This window comes from Cardiocondyla obscurior, linkage group LG08 (assembly GCF_019399895.1).
Source record: "Cardiocondyla obscurior isolate alpha-2009 linkage group LG08, Cobs3.1, whole genome shotgun sequence".
In the NCBI taxonomy this organism is placed as follows: domain Eukaryota; kingdom Metazoa; phylum Arthropoda; class Insecta; order Hymenoptera; family Formicidae; genus Cardiocondyla; species Cardiocondyla obscurior.
The window spans coordinates 1,924,624-1,939,386 of record NC_091871.1 but is presented as its reverse complement, the minus strand read 5'-3'; the positions used below and the strand labels follow the sequence as shown (position 1 = coordinate 1,939,386).

The following is a 14,763-nucleotide window of genomic DNA, read 5'->3' as shown; positions in this document are numbered from 1 at the left end:
TTTTTTTTATCGTAATTATATACATATCGTAAGTCACTCGTGTTTTCGGAACGATATTCCTCGCTTTTCTCGAGAATAGCGTACGGGCGAAAGCGGAAGCTCGCACGGCGCCTAGATATTTAACGCGAGCTTCGGCGCGCAGATACGATTTGTAAAGCGCGGATCGGCGCGGAACGGATCTGGCGTTTTAGCGCAGTTATAGGCATATACTGAATGTTTTGATAAAGTAACTCACCGAATTCAGAATTCTCTCTCAGCCGGCATGAATCCGCGAGTTTCGGCGCAGTCGAAGCCCCGGACCCGTACGGATTCGACTCCGCTGAAATACGCGAGGCGGATTCACCTCGGTGTATCAGGCCCGTCGTCTACGATCGGCCGTGTAAATATTACTTGATCTACTGGCTAGAACTTTGTTACGGACCACTGTGTCACTCGCGGCGGATTTTTGCAGCTGGACTAGTAAAAGTCCACGCAGAATATAGAGCTCGTTCGAGCGGAACTCGCCATACACGTCTGGCACGAGCGGTATAATTTTTTTAAAACAGTTCTATCTGTGATTTTATAAGTCTTAATTTTTTATTTATACGAAAGTAAAAATGGCAAAAATAATTTGTAAAAAGTAGAAGCGATAAAGAAGTTGTAAAAAGCAAGTGAAAAGAAAAATAATAAAAAAAAAAAAAGAAAAGAATAATTTGTGCCGAAGAAGATATTTTTCAGCAAAGTACGAGCATTATTTTTGAAATCATTATTTCATGCTTAAGTGTACGCACTCTTGACTCGAGCGAGCTGTATATTATCTACAGATTTCTACCTTTATGAATGTTAAAGATCAGATTTATCAAATTTTTAGACACCTAGGCGAGAATTATGTGTTTTAAATACGATCATCGAGAATAAGACTACGTGAGATTGCTACGATTATTAGATTTAGACGCTTACGACAGTTTGCAGCGCAGAGTTACGAACATATAGACGGTGCCTCTGATTTAACCAATATGTACCACACTGGGAGGAGAATATAGGTTCAGCCTCGAACTATAATTGTTTGAGTTGATTCAGCTGTATTAAAGATATCATAAAAATAATAGTTTAATCCAAAGGTAATTATATTTTTCTCCCAGTTTTATTATCAGAATTATTATCTGGCGACTTTTGGAGCTCGCGTGCGCGGAGGTCGGTATATCTTCACTTGCGATGTCGCAGCGTCGATTCTAAACGCCTTTAGCGAGCGATGACGTGAGTCAGAACTTCGTTTACGCAGGGAAGACGAGAAGCTTCACGTTACTCAGGCAGAACGTAGAGATGTCTGCAATTTGTCGTTTATTCAGCGGTGTAATAAGATTAGTCGTACGACGTATCTGTGTGGAAACTGTAATAGATGTATAGATTTTGTAACTATTAATAATACTTAGTAATTTTAGGAGCAACGAGCGCGGGATTTATCGACTTTCCGGCCGCGAGCTCCGCCGACCACGCTCATTTTGTACATCGGGTACTTTGTAAATGGACTCGAAGTTAATCGTACCCTCCTGCAAAGGACACGTTTGTGCATTTAAAGCGCATTTAACGTTTTTAATTTACATTTTCCGGTACGCGAGATGGATTCGGAGTCAAAGGAACTTACTTGGGCTTGGAAATCACGTGGAAGCTCCCGTCTTCGAGTCCCTTTGCAGAGTATTTAAAGCGATAAAATTGGATAACGGTGTCGTTCACGCGTTCTCCGAGATCTTCTAGTGACGTAGGCAGCGGCGTAAAAAAAAAAGAAAAGAAAGGAAAGGACAAGAAAGGAAAAAGAAAGACAGCGCGAGCGTGCTTGTCGCTTTCGTGAGAGAGAACGAATGTCACGCTTTTCACTTCTCGCTTCGCGTCAGAGAGGCAAGACTGCTACAACGAACGCGTAACGTGTAACGAGAACGGGGTTCGAGAAAAACGTGCGGTGCAAAAAATAGAAAGGGAAAAAAAAAACGAAAGAATGGCAGACGAAAGTGTCAGTTGGGGCGAGTTGCTGTGTCGTTGCTGTTCTCCTTTCTTTGCTTCATTGCTGATCTCGCGCGGAACAAAATCGCTTGGAAGCGATCCGTCGCGAGGTGTCGAATTTCTTCACTTTGAACTCCGTGCGCCGGCAAAGTTTCACTTTCAACCACTTGAAAGGAATGGAATAGTGTCGAGCGAGACGTATTCGCTATCAATACACCGTGCGTGTTTATATCAAACGGTTTTTTTTTCCGCACGCCTGCTGGAATTGATGAGAAACGATTTGACTCCCATTTCGGTCGAATAATGCAGTCGGCTTTGTTGAAAGCTTAAATATATAATACATAAATATATTTTCGAACGTTTGTCGAAACGCGAATATTATTTAATGTAGCGTTCCATCGCTTGTTTTTGTGCTTGCCGTTTCACTTCGGACGGCTTTCAGAATAAATACACGCTCCATAAAAAAACAGAGATTTTGATTTGAGACGATCGTTTCATACTGAGAGGGGAAAATAGTTGCTTTTAGACCCAGGCATCGTTTTATGATATTTTAAACGACAAATATGATTGAGTTTATGATACTTATCGTTGAAAATATCAAAAAAATTATGACTAAATCCTAAAGTAACGATATTTTTTTTTCTCAGTACAAGGAGTTCGCTTTTCGCTAAAAATCACGTTACATTCCTCGGCAATTCCTTGAAAAAAAAACATATTCGCACGTACGTGCGATACGCCCCTCGATTCTTCCGGCGAGAGCTGCTGGACACTGTTCTGGATTTCCTCGGTGTAGTCCCAAGTAAAACAGTCCCAGTTACATTAGTAGCAACAACAAAACATAATAGACGTAACGTTCTGCCAGCTTTAATCACAGCTACTTGACAGCGAACACGCTATTTTACTGACATTTTAGTTGTGCAAGCAATGTGACAATTAGTAAATCAGTTAAAACGCAGCCACAAGTATTTCAATTATATTTACAATTGTAAACTCGTTCCAACAAATAATTTAAAAAATTACAGCTACTTTATCTACATTAATTAATGTAAATCCGTTAGCAGCAACGAGCTGTATTTTACCGTGAAGAAGTCGCGCAAGCCTTTCCACTGCAAAGTAGCTGGTCACCCAAGTAGCTGCATATGATGCACTTTCGAAACCCAAAAAGGTGCTCCAGTTTTGCTGTCGGAGCATTGTCAAAACGTTTTAATGACGTTACGGCGGTAGCTGTGACGGACAAAAGGTGCTGTGATTAAAGCTGCGATGACGTTACTGCAAGTCGTTTGATAACGCTGTGTTACTTGGGGGTTAAAGCCTGGCTTCGCGACGAGGCTCGTCCTACCGCCCTTCACGCAAGGGCGGCCTCGGAGCTGAACGGAAAGGAGAAACGGCGGTGAAAGTTAAAGGAGACTCTCGCGGCGAAGCTCGACTGTATGCATACACGGAGGCTGTGGCACTCGATCTTTCTTTACGTAATTTACCCTGCCAGAGAAAGATCATATATATGTATAAATGTATATCCATCTTCGTCTTCTCACCGGCGCCCTTTAGCTGTTTCTCTCTCCTTATCACACTGCACAACTTCTCCCGCCCTCCCCCCCTTCCTCATTTTTCTTTTGTATGCTAGGTACAGCTCGCTCGTTCTCTCTCCTTTCTTCTCTTTTTTTTCCCCCCAACGTTCGTCCTCCTCCACCCTCTGTCTAACTCTTTCTGACTCTTTTCACTTACCCCGATGTACGGTGGACTTACACGAGACCTCCCCTCTGGATCTTTGTACACTCAGCTCCGTCTCTCTTTGCTCGACGTTACTTTAAGTGAATCTGTTATTTCCACCCATACGAATGTACATACTCGATGTCATCTACGTTTCTTTATATTATACATATATATACATATATATATATACATGCATATACGCAGTTGTATGTCTCCCTGTATATACCCGCTGGCAAAAGCCCGACCACACCGTGTAAAGATAAAGAAGTCAAATAGATCTGTATAGTGTTCGGGAAAAAAAAAAAAAAAAAAAAAAAAATTGAAAGCAATAGATCCGCCGTGACGAAAGAGAAAAGATGAAATGTAAGTTGTCCATGTTGAAGCAAGTTTAGCATATTGGCCCTCCACGCTACTCTCTCCCAACTGGCACGAATTCTAGTGTACGCTAACGTTTTTTTCTTCCTTGGCGGCTCGTTTTTCACCCCCTTATCTCTTTTTCTCTCTCTCTTTTTCTCTTTCTTTTTTTTTTCTCCCTCGTATTCTGCCCGTACGTCTGTGGCTGTCTCGCTGTTTAGCTGAGTGATACCTTTCGGCTCATAGATTCAGTTCTACATACTGACTTCTCTTTCGCTCCACGTACACACACACGTATGGCTGTCTCTCTTTTTCTCTCTTTTTTTCCTTCTCGCGGAGAAAATGTTGTACGGCGGGTATTCATAGTCCATTCTTATATTTAAAATTGTCTTGAGCACAGTTTGCTTATTTGATTTTCGCCCAATTACAGAGCCATGTAGCTTGACATTATCGCCTTAAGACACTGCTTAAGACGATTTTAAAGCCGAAACTGATCGTGAACGCCTCGATATAACATTTTTTTCCCGTGCTCTCTGCCCGTTTTCCTTAATTTTGGTTGCGAGCGCAGACACACGAACACCAAACTCGTCCTGAGTGATGCACAAACGCCAAACGTCCGAGCGCATTGTCGTCTCTGCGAGAGAAATTGTTCGCTATTGTGATACCGCGGCAGTCGACGGCGTAATCGGTAATTTGTAAAGTCCCATCGACACGCAACGGTCTGTTACTTTTATTCCTTTTTTTCTTTTTTTTTTTTGTGAAGCGTGACCACCAAATATGATAAATAAACAGTGTAAGATATAATCGTCGGTAGTAATTAATCTGAACGATTCGTTCAGAAGGAAACGCGGGCGTTTGGTTGCCGTGACATTCTCGCTTTTCCCTGGTATATGCGAGCGCAGAAGTGCACGAGAGCGTAGATTTAACGGACGCTTCTCCCGCCGAATGGACTTTCCCAGGGACGAGGGATGGTTGCGAAACGCGTTACAATGACGGCCGATTGTTATACTGGGGAAATGTGCGCTTTGGAAACAACCGTAGACTGACATTGTACATCAACGCTTGTCGCAGTAGCCCTTCTTCGGCTTCAAAGAAATTTATGCACGCGTAGAACGAAATGGCGCACCGATGCGTGGAAAGAAACGCTTGGTGAAAACTGATAGCAATCGATCGCTTTAACTCCCCGAACGGTGCATTATTAAATAATATTTATATATATTATTATATACAATAATATAGAAATATATAATAATATTTAATAATTTAATAACTGTATATAAATAATATATATAATTATTATTATTATTAGATCAATGTGTATATATAATTTTTTTTTTTAACATCGTATAAACGGATTAATTTCTTAAAAGGATAATACTTCTTGAACATTTGGTTTGTAATTTTCATGAATTTCAACGCTAATTATATCACGCGGGGAAACTTACGCGACAATATTATATAAAACTATTATATTAAAAGATAATGACGAGAGATACCGGGTCGCGGCTTTTCAGCTGTGATTTCTTTTCGGAATCCCGTCTTCATTAAAATGCATTTTTCACTTTCTACGTTAAATCAGGATGAAAAGATTCTCCCATCCATTTTTGTTCGCGATAACTTTTTTTTATTCCCGTTACTGACATTTCACCTGTTAACAGAAGTTGGTCCCAAGAATATTTTCCAGGCACATTCCGCGAACTTTATTTCTTTAAATTTATATATTAAATATAACTAAAAAAAGAATGTACGTCTCGCACGTATAATTTTAATATCGGCGTATCATTCCGAGGTTTAATCACGGGATTTACCATGGCCCGTATCAAGTTTCAAATTCGAAATTTCAGCTTTGAAATTAGGATATTAGATTTGTATTTACATCGCAAACTCGTATCTCGTTTCCGGGGGACTGAATTACAGCCGCGGTATCAATTGGTAGCAATTGGTTTTGATTTTTATCCGAGGAACGGAAATACGATCGATTTGCATAAACAAACTTTTCCGAGCGAACGCAAAGGCGTAATTTGAATTCGATTTAAAATGCGGAAGCCGCAGACAATAAATGGCAACAAATACATTATTTTTTACGCACACGCGTCGTTGCAGCGTGATTAATTGCAGCCGAAGAAGCGCGTCGCGACGACCACACATCTTGCTTGCGTAGAAAGAGGCCTTTTCAGTGAAAATCTCTACCATGTAAATACGTAGCATTCGTAGCAGAATGTATGTAACCAGTTTACAGTTCGGGAAAACCGTACGTGAGAGGAGAAAGAGTGATGGACGATTCGTGTTCTTTTCGTGATAATAAAAGGCTCGGACACACGGCAAGGCACATGAAGTTGGTACGCAGAGAAGATGTATGAAGCGATGTCACGGGAACATCGGAAGAGAATGCAAGGAGAGAAGAAGACCTAAAGGGAAATGTATAAATCGTCAGTCGGGGGAAAAAAAAAAAAGAAATTAATGAAAATTAATGAGAACTTCACGAACGAACGTTTTTCTTGACTGTATCGCACGCACACAAGAGTGCAGTCCGACGATGTGTCTTTCCGATTTGAAGATTGAAATTTTTCTCTACTAAGTAAAATCAAGAATATACATTTATTATTTATAATATCAGATTGGTAATTTAATTAAAGAATTTTAGACGCTAATTAAATGTAAATAATTAAATAAATTTAAATTAGTTTGAAAAATTGTTATGTAAGAAGTAAAGTAAAAAGTTCGGAGGTACTTATTTAGGGCTGCACCCTTGCACACAACATCCACACACACACACACATACCAACCCGCTCACACACGAAACTACACACCCATAGTTGCTCTATGTATGGTCTGCAACGTGGAATGGGTCTTGTCACGGATAAAATTAAACCTCGAGAACTACTCTTAGTTTGTTCACATTCTTCTTCTTCGTTTTATCTTCTCAACAAAACTCCATCGCGAAACCGCTTCTGCATGCAAAATTAACTCTGCTTCGGTCTTCTCGACAACCGCGACCGTGGAGCGCGAAGGTTCCGTTAGAAAAAAAAATCATTCGATACGTTTCGGCCGAAAGTTTAAATATTTTTAAACTAATTTTTTTTCTTTTTTCAAATATTAATTTTACAAATTAATTAGAGAATTGGAAAAACTGAGGAACGTTCATCTCCACCCGCGGGTTTCGAAACTTTCAATTCTTTAAATAACGATAGTTGAAAATATTAACATTACCTTCCTGTATTTTAGGAACAATTAGCGAAGGAAAGGCAGGTGACCGGCCGCATACAAATCCAAGTTTCGTACGAGGCCGAGCGTAAGGAGCTGGTCGTATCGGTTTTTATGGCCGACGACTTGTGCGCACGAGAAGACACCGGATTCGGCACCCAGCCGGAAGCTTTCGCGAAGCTTATCCTCGCGCCACCATCGTAAGTCCATGGTTGTCCCATAAATTCTCGGGTCAAGATGTTTATTTTTCACGCATACAAAAAAAAAAGATTTTTTCCCCCATACATTTTTTGTCGTCTCGGTGCTTCAACGCTTAAAATAAAAGTTTGATTAATTAGCCGCAACCTCCGCAGCGGCGAGGTGACTCCATTGAAGACCATCGTGGCCGAGCCGACCCAAAAACCCATCTGGAACGCCACGCTGTTCTTCACCGGGGTCGACGGCGAAAGCCTGATGGAACGTGCGATCGAGGTAACTCTCTGGGATTACTGTCCCGACGGTGATAACGTGTTCCTCGGTGAATGCACCGTCGACGTTCAGCGAGCGCTCGAAAACGATCGAGCAGTTTGGTAAGTGTATTTTTCAAATGTGGAAGGCGAAAGAAAATGATACATAAATATATTAGAAATTGAGTGACTGACGTGATAAAATCTAACTTGACAAAAATGACTAAATACACGAGTTTGATTAATTAACGTAACAGTATATAATTAAATGAACGATTGGTAATGCGGCTGCAAGAAAGTGAGACGTCTTTGACGTTCGAACTTTCAGGTATCGACTGGAAGACCCGCGAGGACTTCGCACAGGCAAGTCGCCGTACTGCTCGCCGCGCGGCTCGGTGTCAATGGACGTCGCTCAAAGATTGTACAGAAAAGAATTGCGGGATCGCAGCTACAGCGACGATACGCAGAGCGACAGCGGTAGCCCAGAGTTCTGCTTCTTACACCCAGATCACGCCTGGCACGCCAATTCTAGACGGGGATCCAGCCAGTCCGAGCAACTCGAGGTCGAGCCTTACGAGCTCAACCGGGATTACAGCAGATCTCTGCCGGGTAGCCGCAGGAGCAGCTTCCAGAGTCAGGGCGGCACCGACAGCAAGCGTGAGTATCGTAAGGATCCAGCGCGATCCGGTTTCTCTTTCGGCGAAGTAATTGCTAACGGGAATGCAACGACATGCATCGGCAAGAAGGCACCGTCTTAATTTCCATTAGCCTCTTGGCCGAGAGAAGTTAATGCGAGGCTTAATTACAGAAATATTGAGCATTATTGCAGCTGGCAGGATAGAACTTTAATTACGCTGAAACGATGTCTTGAATTAAATTATTATTAAGACGCTTTGGGAAAATTGAATGAGATTTTTACTTTCATTCTAAATTTCTAATTACTTTTAGTATATAATTAGTCAAATATTTTCTTTTCTTTTTTAATAATCGTAAAATTAAACTTGAAATTCGTATGTGATTAATATGTTCAATATTTTTGTTCATTTTTAAGTTAACGTTAGAAATAAATTGATCGAAGAACGAATTTCTAGAAAATAAATTAATAAATGTGGAGAACGTTCAGGATGTCTAGTTTTTAAATGATTTTCTTGTCAAAATTTCCAATACTGGATACTCAGCACAATAAATCGCGTTCCGCTTTTCGTTTACTCGCAAGCTGTCTTTAAGCAAACTCACCCGTTTTTCGTGCCTTTTCAACGATGATAACGACAGAGTGGGACTATCCGCAATGCTATTGTTGGGTAGCCTCGAGTGCTGCTTGGAAGCACTTGGCACGCTTAAGTAACAGCTTCCTCGATTATCGCTATTCGATTACGTCACTTCAGTCAGAAGGCGCTCGTGTAAACGTTGTAAACAACAAAAATCGATGCACCGCGAGGTATCGTGGAAAAAAATAGCAGGCATCAAAGGAGCATTAAAGAGGAAAAGAGTAACATCATAAACGATGACATTAAAAATTTTTTTTTTCTGAAAATCACAAGCATATAACGATTTAAAATTTATTTTATAATCTTATGACTTTTTAAATTATTCATAATTTTTTGTTAATTCATATTTTTTTATTATTGCTTTTAATTATTACCTTATTTTATTTCAGGTGGAAGCATGGGCGAGACCGACATGCCCGTAGTGTACTACAATCGCGATCGACGGCGAAGCTCTTTCACCAGACCGATGAGGGACCCCGAGGAGATTTTGGAAGGTCTACGAGCGCTGAAAGCGACCAAAGGCGAGCTCAACAGAACCATGAGTCTGTCCAGCGACAAGAAACGCGGCAGCCGTGAGTATAAACGTTTTCTTTGCTTCTCTTGGCCATTCATTTCGCTCGTTCGTCCGTCGTTCGATTGTACGTTTGTCTTTGTACCTTTCCATTTGTCACCTGACCACCACCATCATTTTTACTGCATTTTGTGACACACTTCCTTCTCTATTTCTGTCTTTCTCTGTTTTGTCACCGTTACTGTTGTTCAACGTCTCGTTGGTAACCATCACGGTCACCATCACTGTCTAATTCGACTGAAAGAACCATTGATAAGTGTCATATCATGATTGCGCATCCAGGTGTATGTAAGCGTGCGAGTGCGCGTGTGCATTGTATCCGACAATGAATGTTCGTATACTGTCTCACATGTGGTTGTCCAATCGTGTTCGTTATGTATATGCGTTACACAATTCACTTGCCTTCATCTCTTTCAATTAATATTACTCCTGGTTTTTTCTCGATTTTTTTGAAGAGAACGATTTTTGCGTAGAAAATAATGTTTTATTCATTTATCTAGAATTGTCAAAAATATTTTTGTTTTTATATTAAAGCAGAAGATAATTAACTAAAAAGGTTTTTATTATAAAATTAATTAAAGATTAATTATCATATTTTACATGAGAAAAAAAGATTTTGATATAATTTTATGTCATCAAATAATAGAAATTTCTAAAGTAAAATCTACCACAAATTTTTTTAAATATTTCTCTTTCTTTTTGCATCTATATTTTTTTTTATAAAACACTTGTCGTAAAAAATATATTAAAAATTTCTTTTTTTTGGAAATAATTAGAAAATTATTATTGTTACATAGAATAATTATAATTGATTCAATATTTTTTTTATCAGATATAAATTTTATTTTGTACACCTCCGTTTCCAGTCCGATCATATTTAGCGTACTCCTCACATGTTAGCCACAACGTGCGACGTTTTTTGTAGAACTACAAATCCTCTTTCCAACATTTTTATAGTCAAATATCGATGCAATTATTATTTATCTGTCTCGCACTATCACGTCCCGTCGATCCCGCGCGGTTTGACCGAGCGAACGATCTTTAACGTGCGAAGGAATTTGTCAAAAGCCAGATCTTGAGTCTTAGTTTGTAGATACTAAATCGGACGGTCGAAATCGGGTGTGGCCCGACCTGGAAAGGATTTTGACAAAACTCCGGGATACGATCGGTTCGATTTTCGTGTCGTTCTAACGTCGACCACGACGATGACCGCCTGCGTCACTCGCCTTCTGTTTCACATTCTCAGTCGTGTCTTATCATTCATGCGCTCAATGTTTTATTCAGCGTTTTCTCTCTCTGGGTTCACCGAAAGTCATCATCGCACAGATTCGTCGCAGTTGGATCAACCTAACATAAAAAAAAAATATTAGAAAAAAAAAATAAAAAAAACGCTACGTTACTTGGACCTGCGAGATTTTCAGCTTCGTTTTCAAATCACTCTCTCCGCTTTTTCGTCCCGAGGAGTCATCGTCCCGGTCGACGGCAGTGTCCGAATTGGCGTGGTCTCACCGAGCATAAGCCACCACGTTCATCCCGCCTCTGTGTCTGTCTCTCGCTCTGCTTACATTTCGCGAAGAGGTCGATGTTCTCCACCCGAAAGCCAGCCACAGATAACACGACCTGTGCTCTCCGCTCCGTCTGTATTTGCGATCGCTGTTGCCTGTTGCTGATTGCTCGTGTCGTCTCGCAGCCTGGCAGTAACGATTCGAAATCCCTGCTCTCGCTATAATTCGGGCTTTCGCGAAATAAGGGAGACGGCGCCGTCGTCATCAATGTGGCCGCAATCACCTTGGGAACCATGATAATTCGCTTCCACCGTTGCTCACGCACGTGTGTGACTTTACGTGCCCGCGATTTTCCGCTCTCTGTCGCTGCCTTTCTCTCTAGCTCTGTTCTGTTCTTACGCTGCTCGGCCTCCCATTCACTCTTCCGAGTGTTGTTTGACGCCAAGTGATGCGCTGCTCATCGTTCTGCCAGCAAGATCACCGTCTCTTCGTCTTTCAGGCTTAACGGTCGCTTCAGCTGGTTGGCTTCTGTCAGATATTATTCGTGTGAAATCGCTTAAGATAATAATGTGTTATAATAATTTTTTTTTTTTTTTTTTTTATTAAAAATAATAAATCGAAGCAGTTAGTATTAAATTTACCAGCAATATTGCTTCGGAATAAATTCCGGAAGCGGAAAGACTTTTATTTTGTAATATAGTAATGTTCCAACGGGGTTTACAAAATAACATATTTTTTTTTTTTTCGCAAAATAGAATTAACTTCACTGAATTTGACGCAAAATTACCGTCGTTGTTATCTGATAAAAGCTAATAATGATAATGAACTTGCGATGAAGTAGGCTCTAAATTGCGCGTGAGACGAGAACTGGCCGGTGTTCTTGGAGCACGTTGGAGAACAATAAAGTCGACGACGTGCTCCTCGGTAGTTTCTACTTAGTCTCTTCGCTTTCGCTCGAACCGTGCGACTTCTCGTTAACAGCAAGTCGCGCTGGGCCCTCGAAGCGATCATTAAGCATCCCAAAAGTTTCGCGATCACCTGATCGGTATTTCGCCCTTCGGCTTCCTGTTAACATCTGTGTGCAGCTTCGTTCACGTGAGTGCGCCGCGCACTTAGAACTGGAAACGTCTCACTGTATTGTTGATTATCTTGGTATCCTTTCTCGGTCGGCACCGTCCGTCAATGCGAAAACGCCCTTCGCTTGAATCGCGAAACCCCCGGTTCGCTCGGTCGAAACGCCATCGGCCATCGTCACGACCCCGATTATCGACGACAAATCGTGGGCCACGCACGCAACCAACCACCAAACAACCAATCAATCAACCAACCAACCAACCAACCAATCGACCACCATCGACCACCAACAACGACAACAGAGTGCGTAGTCCCAACAGTTACTGTGTGGCAGTGCGAGCCTGTGTCTCCGAGGACCGGTAACTCGGCCTCCTTCCCATTGCCGCACTCCACACCACCTCGATAAATAGTCGCAAGGCACTGTCAACCAACGTTCCGGGCTTCCGGTAAGACACTCTTTCTCTATCGCTCACTGTCTACCGCTCTTTTCCTCTACCACTCTCTGTCTGTCTGTACTTTGAGCAGAGTCTCGCTATTAGTTCTTGTCCCTTTAGTACGGCCCCTTTTTAATTGAACGGTATCGTAGTGTTTATTCCGCAACGACGAGAAAATAAGAACGGAGTAGATTTTTTTTTTTTTGATAGACACGTCGATGGCAAAATATCCATCAGCTCGAATAGAAATAAACTAGAAATAGAATTTGAATACTAAAATTCTCTAAAGTTTTTTGTGATTGGATTTTCGGATTAGAGTTTTTAATTTGGCGGACGGTTCTTTTTTTTTCTCCCTCTTCTCACAGAAATAGTTTTTACGCAATTTCGATATCAAAGAATTGAATAAATCCGGCAAAATATTAACTTCCAAAAATAATTTGTTTTATTTCACGAAAATTTGCTTTTTTCGTAATTGTTCCTAGTTAATCAATAACCTAATTCCTAGTTTATCAAATGCCAGATATAATAGCACATTCTCGTAGAAAAGCTTTAGGCAAAATTTAGGCAATAAATATTTCTATAAATGTCACATATGTAACATCTTACGTTCAAAAAAATATATATATTAGTATTGAAGAAGAATATTAGTAAAAAAAAAAAAAAATAATAACCGTTCTGATTTCTCTCGCGTTCCGCTTTTACACTTTTGCTATTTTATTTTCTCCCATTCCTCGCATATACTATTAATTTGTCTTTCCTCCGATACACGCGACACGGTATTTTTCAAAGGCGCACGCAACGCCATTTATCATAAGCCAAGGGAAGGTTGAACTCCACTCGCGAAGTACATTTTCCTCTTTGCACGCGCATTTCGGGATCCAATACATAATTTTTTTACAACGAGATTAATTATACTTCTATTAGTTTGCCAACTTCTCGGATGTGCCATTAATTTCCTACCTACGTTGATCGTACTTCGCTTCATCCTACGATATTATTTATTGATCTGGTCGATCATTCTACAACGCCAAGAGTTAACAAATTAATTCTTTCGAATTGTTCCTTTTTTACTTTCATCTTCTAAATTAAAACCACCCCTTTTTCTCTCTGTCTCTTTCTCTCTCTCTTTCCATTTCTCTTTCTCTTAGAATTACCTCTTTTGCACATTTGATCGAGGTAATTGTTTTAGGATAACACGTGCAACATTTTTCACGAAGTTCCCTCTACTGTTTTATTTCATTTTGTTAACGGTTAAAGTGTAAGGTGTGAGTTCGACTTAATTACCAATTATAACTTGATCAACATACTCTGATAATTTTACAGAAATACACGCGCGCGTCGGCTTTGCGTTTCCAGTTATTTTAAAGTTAATCACTTCGCGTACAACTTCCGTAATTGGTGAATAGACGAATAAATTTCAAGCGGTACATGCACACATCCACACGCGTACGCTCGCGCGAGCGCGATTTACTCACTTATCTAACAATGCGTTGTGGAAATAGTGCAATTTTTCGAGTCGTCTGTAAACAGGTGAGTAATAAACAGAATACCTTATCCCGTTCCTTACTGCAAGCCTGACTTCCTCTCTGCTTCACACTTTTTCTTTTTTTCTCCTAATTCTTTTTTTTTATTATTATTAATTAAAGCGAGTAGCGCTTTGGAATACTTGCTTGAATGCACTATTGGCATTTATAGATAATTTGAACGCTAGCCACTTACTGCTGTTGCTACAATTGTGATCTTAGGTAAGAGAAATTGAATGTCACCGTCGTATTTCGTTGCACGTCTTGAACTCTATATTGACATAGATATCTAACAAGTAGCGTTCACTATACGTCTTTTTATCGATTCTCTTTATATGACTTAATAGTAGTATTTGATCTCTTTTATCTTCTTACTTCTAACAATTTCGCTTACTATTTGTATTGACATATAATACATATAATTTTTAGTTTTAAATATATTAAATATAAATACAAACGAAATTTTTATTATACATCGTTAAAGTTTTTTTTTATTTCACGAGACGTAGTTAAAGTTATATCTTGTGTTATAAAAAGTATTCCTATATTAAAATAATAATATAATATATAACGTAATTAAAAAGAAATAAGAATATAATACATTAAGCAAACTCAATATTTTTTTTTTTTATTTGTTAAGGATATGAAATACTAGAAAGCTTACCCAAATCCCATCCTGAAAACTTTTTTTTCC

The 14,763-nt window shown here is 40.0% G+C and overlaps 1 protein-coding gene across 6 annotated transcripts in view; it reads left to right on the top strand.

Annotated features, from left to right (window-relative positions):
- Positions 1-14,763, top strand: part of Fife (regulating synaptic membrane exocytosis protein fife) — a 111,431-nt gene that overhangs the window by 85,389 nt on the left and 11,279 nt on the right. For 2 of the 6 annotated variants that reach the window (XM_070660730.1, XM_070660729.1), the window contains exons 16-19: positions 7,270-7,448; positions 7,587-7,817; positions 8,023-8,351; positions 9,352-9,534. In XM_070660730.1, coding sequence (XP_070516831.1) covers positions 7,270-7,448; positions 7,587-7,817; positions 8,023-8,351; positions 9,352-9,534 — 922 coding nt within the window. Of the gene's footprint in view, positions 1-7,269; positions 7,449-7,586; positions 7,818-8,022; positions 8,352-9,351; positions 9,535-12,414; positions 13,690-14,763 lie in introns of those variants that run through there. The other 4 variants (XM_070660733.1, XM_070660734.1, XM_070660732.1 and 1 more) reach the window with 4 other exon arrangements.